The sequence below is a fragment of the Girardinichthys multiradiatus genome, unplaced genomic scaffold, assembly GCF_021462225.1.
Source record: "Girardinichthys multiradiatus isolate DD_20200921_A unplaced genomic scaffold, DD_fGirMul_XY1 scaffold_34, whole genome shotgun sequence".
NCBI lineage: Eukaryota > Metazoa > Chordata > Actinopteri > Cyprinodontiformes > Goodeidae > Girardinichthys > Girardinichthys multiradiatus.
Genome location: NW_025917687.1, coordinates 36,116 through 46,037, shown reverse-complemented (window position 1 = coordinate 46,037; position 9,922 = coordinate 36,116). Strand labels below are relative to the sequence as shown.

Here is a 9,922-nt window from a genome sequence, read left to right as displayed (position 1 = left end):
AGTTCGTTCTCTGCATAAATATTTAAATGTTAAACTTTCTTTGAGAAAATAGACAAAGAAACACAAACATGGCAGACAGGTAGATTGTGGAAATATTACCTGTCTTTTTCTGCAGGACTTTTTGTCGATGTACCGTTACCTTCTTCACCACATCAGACTGAAGTCTCTTGATTTCATATAAAGTCTTTGATAGTTGTTTTTGGGAGAGTTTGCTCTCTTTTTGAAAGCTCGATTCGACATGCTTGAGGAACAGGACTACAGAACACAGCATATTCTTGATGGTAGTTGGTGCATAACCCTTGTTTGCCATGTACTGTGGAAACCTAAGGAATAACAATGAAAAATAATCATCATAGATTTTTAATTTGATCAGATCTACTAAAGCTGAATACATCAGAATTTTGTGACCAAAGCAATACATACAAGCGTAGCTTTTCCATCTGGACCAAAAATGTGAGATCTTGCTGTCCAGCAAAAGATGGCATGCCACCAAGCATGTATAGGCAGAAGCGTTTTGCATGGCTCCTTGACTGGTGTGCATTGTCCAAGTCCCTTCTTGCAGTGCGTGCTCCCACACGAAATTGTTCAAAATCCTTCAGGAGAATCTCTGTAGAAAAGTTTTAGTCACACTGATTAATTGGCCTTCTGATTTTTAACTACTTTGTTTTAGTGAGTTTTGTCATAAAGGGCCTTAAGTTAGTATTTGTTGGGAATTACTGCTGAAATAAGTGTGATCTTTTTTAATAAATAAAAAAAAAGTCAGACACCTTACCATATAAGTAAGAAGATTTTGAATTTTTATCCACAAACTCTCCTTTCTGAGCTGATCCAAAGGTTTGATGTTTTTTACGGCGCTTGGTTGGTGTTGTCTTTTGGGTCTGGATGATGTTCAAGCTTTGTTCCAGTTTGTCCAATCTAGAAAGGATCTCCTGAAATTCCCTAGAATGAATGCCCCCACCCTCAGAATCTTCTTTGGGGGTGACTGAATCTCTAGGGTTGGTGGAAGAGAAAGTAGGAACTCCTGACTCAGCAAATGTTTGACCGCAGGGTAGTGGAGAGTTATCTGATTCCGCTGATTGAATATGTTCAGTAGGTGCGGTAGGACAGAAGATCTTCAAGAGGTGATAGGAAGTAAAAAAAATACATTACTCAGTTCACAATACAAGATATGACAAATATTTCTTGCATGTATACATGTAAACTCACAGGACCAGGTTCCTCCATTGGGGTTGAACAGATTAATTGAGTCCAATTCTGCTGTAGCTCATCTTCCTCCACTTCCATCCAAAAAATCTCTTCACCTGGGGACTGATCCTTGTGAAGGGGCTCATCTTCCAGGAATGTTTCAGATGCAAAGATAAAACAAATAAACAAAATCAAATAATGAGATGATTTGACAGGAGCAAGGAGTTGTCTTTCAGACCAATTAATAAACATTGCAGTTGGTTATATGGATTAGAATGATTTGAAAGGATGAGTTTTGAAAATTCTGGATTCTGCGTGATAGGACATGAATTGGAAGTCTTTGCCTTATAAACTGCGTTGACATGCCACTTTTCTGTAAATGGAACCCGGGATTAAGCTATTAAAACCTAATAGAATGAATTGACCAGTTTATCAGATATGTCACCACTCACGTGTAAGCAGTTTTGAATGTAATAAAGTGTAAAGACTTAAGAAATGTTTTATATTGCTATTAAGAAAACTGTATTGATAAAATGACCACCATTAACGTTTTACCAGCAGAAGGCCTTGATGCAGGTTCCAGGTTGGACACTATGGGTATCTCAGGTTGAGAGCTTCTGAGTGTGGCCAGTTGTTTGATGATTTCATTTCTCTTTGCATCCTTGGTTAATGGTTCTCGTTGCTGATAAAATAAATAAAATAAATTTAGAAGAAACAACTGATTTTGTTTTTGGTTTTAATGAAGACTGTATAACATTGTATCACTCACCTCATATGTCAGAAGGTTATGTGCTTTAATCAGATGTTTATCAAGCCTGATGATGTTTGTCTTTCTACAAATGGGACAACTTAATGGTCCATTGTACCTACATAAAGAGAGGATGAGACTCAATTCCTAATAAAATTTTCCAGTCTTGTTGAACTTTTTTTAATATATTTGAACCCTTTTAAAGTACCTTGGCATTTGTCATAAAACTGTGCTAAAAAAAAAGAACAGACTAGGTTTTACCGTGCATTTCCAAATTTTAGCAGAAGCTCGTGTTCCATTGGATTCTTCACTGCATGAAAACATCTCAAATGTTGGGTCAAGTTGATATAATTGCCATAGCAGATTCCACAAAGTTTGTTGCTCTGACAAATCAAAAGACATGAAAACGTCAGGAAAACCTAGTCTACAAAGTTAGACGCACTCTCTATAAACTGATATATATTCACCATCTTGTGTGAGATGTCTGGCCTGCACAAACTGAATACCTGGACAACTACAAGAAAATATGTCGGAAATCCCTCATTTAGAAAGAGTCATTGAAAACTTAAAAAAAAACATAGCTAAAACGTTTGTACAGGTTTAGGGTCAGGATAAAATAAAAAAATGTTAGAAGTTTGGGATTTTTAATCTTTGGATAGCTGGTGCTTTTTAATCAAAACAGTTCCACATTTCAATCTATAAAAACTAACATGCTGCAGAAATGTTTTAAAGCTATAATTTATGTAATGAAATATACAATAAAAGTACTACAAACTGTGTATATTGTCACTATACACACTTTTTAAGCAAAAACAACCGGCATAAAGGAAGTTTCATATGTTAAAATAGCAGAAACACAAGGAACTCATCATGTCTACTCACCATGCAGTCTAAACTCCCAGAATTCTTTGCAGCTCCCAGAGTTCTTTGCACAGAATGTCCAAATATCCATCTATAGTGCATATGCATTGCTTTAAATTGTATGTTGGAAGGAATAATTAGGGTATTAATTATTCAATGACCTCTGACACAGGAAGTTCAAATTTCAATCTAGATATATGAGAAATACTAAAAATAGAAATTAGGAAGATTGAAATCTTGAATGTCAGAATTACAACTTAAAAAGACTAATGATCTTTTTATCCTGTAAATCACTGATTTGTGAATCTGTCTATGACTACTGCAAAATATTATTTAATCTTTCACCTATGTCACTGCTGAATGTACAGCAACGCTAAGGAAAGCGACATTCTATAAAACACTTTGAAATGCATGCGTGTATTAATTTTACTATATATATGAAATACAATTTTATTGACAAAATTGCACAAAATATTTTTAAATAATCATATGCTCCAATGCAGCTTAGTAGAGAGCTTGAGGAGTCATTCCCAGACACTTCAACTTATGCCAGAGGGTAGGTGAAATCCAACACAAAACTATCCAATAGGTGGACACCAACTTTTTCCATTTCAGTAATTTTACCAAAGCCCTTCCTTGTTAATTAGTACTTTTTGCCCTTATGACTTTATAATGAAACATTTACTAACATGATAGAAGGAAAGGAAGAATATTTCTCTAAAAATGTGCTAAATGCTATGTAGAATGTTATAGTACACCGAGCCATGAAAAAACATATAAATGCTGATAATTTATATTCTGTATATCTTAAAATGTTGACAGATGGCAATTTGAAAGAAGGAATAGCATAGTAAAACATTTAAGGATCTATGTAGAAAGATGTGACTGTTTCCTGGATGTGCCCAACTTACTCCTTATTCCACACCAAAGGTATTCCTAAATATTAAACCATGTACATATTAACTGCATATAGTCTGCATATTTCAACTGTAGCTTAAACAATAGAATTAACATAAGGAAAACATATTTCACAATGTCTGTATGACTGCAAAAGCACACTTTCAGTGGACTTGAAAGTGTGTGTGGTTGTCTGTGTGTTAAGAGCAATAAATAACATGCAATTGCTCATTTGAAGTTTTTATTTTCAAAGTTGCATCATGCGCAAAAGGGGAAAAAACCTTTGTGAAGATTAATACTAAATAGGTCAAAAGGAATGTTTGCAAGCACTGCATTCAATCATTTGTAACATTTTTGTCTAAACTCAAAGAATGAAATTAAATGACATTTCTTTCTCTAAACAAAAATCCTGACGGCCATGACTGACATTTCTTTGTTGACTGTGCATCTTTTTACTTAACTGTGTAAGTCTCATCCCATAATGTTACAGTTTCTAATAAACTAGTGCTGCATAGATGAAAAGAAATTGACAACATAAAATTGTCCCAAAGAACACCAAATAAGAGATAACATAACATCAACAAAGCCACTGTCATTTACGTTTCTTTTTAAATTGACATAATACAAAACTTTGCTAAACTCTGCCATGTCCCCAAGGATAGAGAAGAATTAGGACTCTTAACCCTTATTCCTGAAGGACTTACATGTTGAACAGAGGGTCTCGTCAGTCTGATGGCTCTTGTTTGACCTTGAGGTCACACGGAAGGAAAGGATGTTTGGGAGGGTATTGGCTTGAAAAGTCTGCTGTGCCCCCAGGGATTTGTTGTCTTGCAAGTCCTTGTATTTGGATATCTTCCGAGCTGTGAACTGTTTGTTGGCCACAGGGTTGATGCGGTTCTTTTAAGAAGCTGATTCCTCTTTGACAACCTTCCACACTGAACTGGTCGAACCCCTTCAGCTGAACGACATATTTTGAAGGTGTCTCATGACAAAAAGTTGTCTTCTGCTTTTCCCTGTGCACCCTTGTCTTTGTTGTGTCTTCAGGCACAGTGAATTGTGAAGAAAGCCTACCCAGTTCTGGCACATAGTCCATTTTAGTGTCTTCCTCCTCTTGGTGCCTGTCATTGCACTTCCTCAATTCCCCATCTTTCAGAGAGAGGTCTTCCACAACATTAGTGTGGTTACCATCAGTGGGACATTGTGTAGGACTGTTCAGAGCCTTCAGTTGGGAATAACAGGATATGAACCTTTCTAGCTGCTGCCTTTGCTCACTTGACATAAACTTACTCGTCTAAGAGGAATACGATAAAAAAGAATTTTCAATTAGATTCTGTTTCAACTAAATTTCATTGTATTGAATTTATTTTAAAGCATTACTTAAGTTAAAGCAATGAACGAGATTTGAATAACTACCACACTAACCTCTATCCCAGAGTCGATGCAAGAAGCACGGAGAAGGGTTCCAGGTATGCTTATTTTGTTGCCAAACACTGTGTGGAAGACATACTGGCACTGGGAAGCCTGGTGGCAGCAGGAGGTGTTTATGAGCAGGTCTAGCCACAGATACTCCTTCAAGCTGAGAAACAAAACTGGTTGCCTAGAGCTGTGGATACTCTTGTTCTCATTAACCTTGAAAAAAACATAAAAATCAGAATCGCTCGATGATTTCCCACTTATTTACCAAGCTGTTCTATAATAAGTTATTCTGTTTCAACATCTCCTTACTATGTAATTACAAATGAGTTCAAATGTCAAATGATGTACATAGAGGTCAACAATGTGAAAATCAAGAGCATTTGCATAGTTCCAAATTTAAATTTTTTTTAGTGCTGAATAGATTATCATTTGGATGTTAGAGTGCTAAAATTAGTTCTCTTGCAAAGTAGTTAAAAAATGAAATTATGTAATGCAGAATCTCTGTGAAACATACATGTCCATAATATCAACATTTGTTATACCTGCACTGGAAATAGATGTTAAATTGGAACTATACTTGGCTCAAGTGCTTCAAACTGGAAGGACTTGGAGCATTAAGGCCATATATTATAAGGCGACTGTGGCTCAGTAGGAAGAGTAGTCGTCTTGCAATCAGAAGGTTGTAGGTTTGATTCCAGCTTCCTCCTGCTATAGGTCGATGTGCCCCTGGGCAAGGCACTTAACCTCAAGTTGCCTACCAATCTGTGTATTGGTGTATGAATGTGTGAGTGAAATTGGGTGAATGTGGCTCTAGTGTAAAGCGCTTTGAGTGGTCTGTATGACTGGAAAAGTGCTACATAAGTTCAGTCCATTTACCATATTTGAAAGGGAATGTTCAAGGCACACCATGATTCCTGAACTTTGACCCATAACTTAAAACAGTTCTAAAAAAGTGACTGACTTTCCAGATTTTTATAGTAAAGAGTGCTCTGAGAGTAGAAAATTTGATTTCTGTGAATTACCAACTTAGTCAAACTCACCTCAACCCAGAAAAGTCTTTTATCCATAGAGCTGTTTGCAGAGGTCACATTGTCTTTAATCATGTTTGCTAAATTAACCAAACTGTTTCTAGTCTGTATTGCGAAGTATCCCATCATGTATCCCATCAACTTGTTGTGGTCAGCCATCACATTTGGAGAATTGTGTATGTGTTCTGCAACACATACAGATCAATTCACAAACTTTTAACTGCCAGGGAAACATGAATTATGAACCGTCAATCTATAGCTACTTACTTAGGAGCACAGGGATCTTTTGTTGAGCAACAATCAGAAATTCAGTCTCTACAGCTGTCAAATTCTCTGTATAAAAATCAATAATCAAGTTTAAACATAATTAAAGCAAAAAAAAAAGAAAACAAGAAACATATGCCTTGCAGATTCACATATTGTGAGAGCATTTACCCGTCATCCTGTGCCAGGATTCTTGCTGATAAACGGCTTCTTTTGACACCAACTGAGCCTTTAGTCTTCTTATTTCATCAGATATCTCAAACAGTTGTTCATGCGTGAGCTTGCTGGGTTTTTGAAAGTTGGACTCAATGTGCTTGAGGAACATGATAACATTACACAGCCTTTTCTGAATGGTAGATGGGGCATACCCCTGGACTGCTAGGGACCTTGAAAACCTAGGCAATATAAATTAAACAGGGCACTTGATATTTGGATTTCGCCTTGCATTCACATTTTAAGAGTGGTTTCATGTAACAATAATGGAATTTGGATTTAAGTCAAATTACATTAGATGATTTGACTAAAAACAATACTTACAAGTACAACTTGTCCATCTGGTATAAAAAGGTAAGATCTTTGTGCCCAGCAGAAGATGGAGATTCATTGAGCATGTAAGAGCAGAATTGTTTTGCATGGTTCTCTGCCTGCTGTGAGTTGGTTAACCGCGTCTTCCCAGTGTGTTTCGCCATGTGACATCCCTTAAAATCCTTGAGAATAACCTCTGAAGGGATAGAAAAAAAATGATTACACCAAAATTAACACACATTTATACATTATACAAATATGTACAACTTGTTAATAAATAATTATGGACAGGATATACTATATTACTTTCAGGTTGTGATATGCATTGTGAATAATAAGATGAATTTGAATTTTGACGTCTAGATTTGATATAATTGTAACATGTTTTTTATCTAAGTGCCCCAAAAACACATTTGTTTTGAGTTTCTGTTGTGTAATTGATTTGAAATTCATTAGAATTTTGGAATCTTACCATACAAGGGAACATCGTCAGTCTTTTTATCCTCCAATTTCGCTCTCTTCACTGATGTGACACATTGTTGTGCATTTGCAGACTTTGTAAACATTTGTTGTTTCCTTGTTTTCATCAGGTATTGATCCAACTTGTCAACCCTGTTTGTAAGTTGCTCAACTTGACGCTTACAATATTTCAAATCCTCAGAAACCTCATTCAGTTTGCATGAACACCTGGGTTTGGATGAAGAGGACTTAGTATCAAAGTCAGCGCTTGAAACTAATGTTTTTGCATATTGATCTGGCTGGTTAACTAATTCAGCTGGCTGTAAATTCTGGGTACAATCCATCTGTAGATTAAAAGGCAAAAATCAGAATCACCAGTTGAAAATAAAAGCACACAAAAAGGACAGCTGTAACCAGCATGTACACTCACAGGGTCAGGTTCTTCATCTGGCATCAAACAGATCATTTGTGAGCTGTCGATTGGAAGCTCATTAACCTCCACCTTAATCACATTATAATCTTCCAAGTCCTCATGTAAATGGACGGTTTCAGGATCTAGAGAGATTAAAATCCAATAACACAATAAAAAACAAAACAGGGAGTGATGCAGAGAAAACCAGGAGTTGTCTTGAACCCACATACAGAGTGAAATCATATACTATGATGAGATTAAATTGGATTTATTAAAAAAAATTAAACCTGGTGTGATTTTAGACAATTGAAATTTAATAAAATTTTATTTTTATCACATAAAATGCTTTTAAATTGTAGAGAAAAAAAAACTTGGTTTAATAGTAACTACCAGACACTTTAGTCCAGAACTTACAAAAAAATATAGCTACTGATTAAAGTTACGTTAAGTCTAATATATCTAATATATCTAAAATCCTATTAAGGATTTAGTTTTGATTGTTGTTAAACATCAAGTATTGATTAACTGATCACAATTAAGAATTTACCTGGCTGAGCTGTTGATACAATGTCCAGAGTGGAGACCATGGGTTTGTCTGGCTCAGATCCCCTCAGTACAGCCAGTTGTTTGATGATTTCTGCTCTTTTGGCATCCTCCAAGACTGGTTGTCGGTCCTATAGAGATTAGATGATGTTTTGTTAAAACTGAGACACTTTTTCCTAAGTTAAACTGAAGAAAGTTAATTAGCTCACCTCATATTCCCACATGCTATGATGATCCACCAGGTGTTTATCAAGCCTGACTAGTTTTGTCTTGTGACAAATAGGACATGTCAATGCTCCCCTAAACCTGTGATGAAAATGACAAATAACACCACATGGTATGTTATACATTTTATTACTTTCAGTTCAGCCAGTTTTTGATATGTCCATTTTAAAAATACATTGACATTAATAGTGAATGGCCAAATATTAAAAATATAGTTGAAATAATTTCTTACTTTGCACTTCCATATTTCAGTAGCAGAGATCGCTCCTGAGGATTTACTATTGTATGCGAAAACCTAAAATGCTGGTACAAGTTATTATAATTCCTGAAGCAGAGTCCACAGAGTCTGTTTTTCTGAAAATCCAGAAAAATGTTTTACAATTTTGACCACACATCAACTACAAAATTACAAACTAATTATACATACCATCTTGTTGGACGCTAGGCCTGCACACTGAAGACCTGCACATACATACACAAATGTACCAACATTTCCCTTATTTATGACAAGAATCTTCAAAGTAACTTTTTAAAAAATTGTTGAAAACTTAGGCAGTGTTTGTGAGGATCAGAAATGTCAAACATATTTGCAAACAGTAGCTGGTTTGGAATTAGGATTTCCCGGAACCAGAAATTAAATTGAAATATGAATTCCAAATTCATATCTATAAAAGTGGTGCTGTAACAGAATTTAGAAAAAAATTATCAGAACAATATTTGTTATTGAAAGTTTCCATGTAAATAGTTCTGCACTTGATATAATGCCACTATATACTGAGATGAAGCAAAACAACATACAGAATTATGCAGTAAATGGAAAAGTCCATGACCTCCTGAACCATACTCACCATGTGGTTTGAACTCCCAGAGTCCTTTGCAGCTCCCAGAGTTCTTTGCACAGGAAGTCCAAATATAGAATATGGATAGCATTATCCATAGTGCACATGAATTGTATTAAACTGAAAGTGGGAAGGGATAGTTAGGGTTTTAAAGACTCAATGACCTTTGACATAGGAAGTTCAAATGTCAATCTACATACAGGTGAAATGATGAATATTAAATTGGGAAGTAAAGGTTAGGTTTTGCATATGTCACAGCAAAGTATAAAAACTAAGTTTTGAAGAAAAACATTCCCTAAAACACATTTACTTACAAATGTGTGTGATCTAATAAAGCTAATGTTCAAAAGTTTTTTTCATTCAATACATGCTTTTTTACCTATTAACCTATATACACTATTAATGACAAACTCCTACCTCCCGAGCGACTATTGCACCACTAAGGTGGAATGGTAGCATGAGAGTATGCAGATGGTGTCTTTGTTTATTGTTTTGGTCCTGAAATTTGCAGTCAGAGTAC

General features: G+C 35.6%; 1 protein-coding gene across 1 annotated transcript; it reads right to left on the bottom strand.

The window, feature by feature from the left end:
* Window positions 1–3,918: 3,918 nt before the first annotated feature.
* On the bottom strand, window positions 3,919–9,383 carry LOC124865175. Its single transcript, XM_047360140.1, has 12 exons — window positions 8,991–9,383; window positions 8,796–8,917; window positions 8,548–8,644; window positions 8,343–8,469; window positions 7,814–7,938; window positions 7,397–7,727; window positions 6,937–7,120; window positions 6,571–6,794; window positions 6,403–6,468; window positions 6,148–6,320; window positions 5,114–5,320; window positions 3,919–4,982 (listed from the first exon to the last, which is right to left on the bottom strand). Exons 1-12 carry the CDS (start codon window positions 8,991–8,993, stop codon window positions 4,416–4,418), a joined length of 2,226 nt encoding a protein of 741 aa, XP_047216096.1. The 5' UTR covers window positions 8,994–9,383; the 3' UTR covers window positions 3,919–4,415.
* Window positions 9,384–9,922: the final 539 nt, after the last annotated feature.

Bases quoted from the DNA above. Each gene is read 5' to 3' on its own strand.
- LOC124865175 (XM_047360140.1), bottom strand. The intron at 8,645-8,795 runs GTAAGAAATTAT...TTTTCATCACAG, and splicing joins CTGAAATATGGAAGTGCAAA to GTTTAGGGGAGCATTGACAT. The intron at 4,983-5,113 runs GTTAGTGTGGTA...TATTCCTCTTAG, and splicing joins GCATCGACTCTGGGATAGAG to ACGAGTAAGTTTATGTCAAG.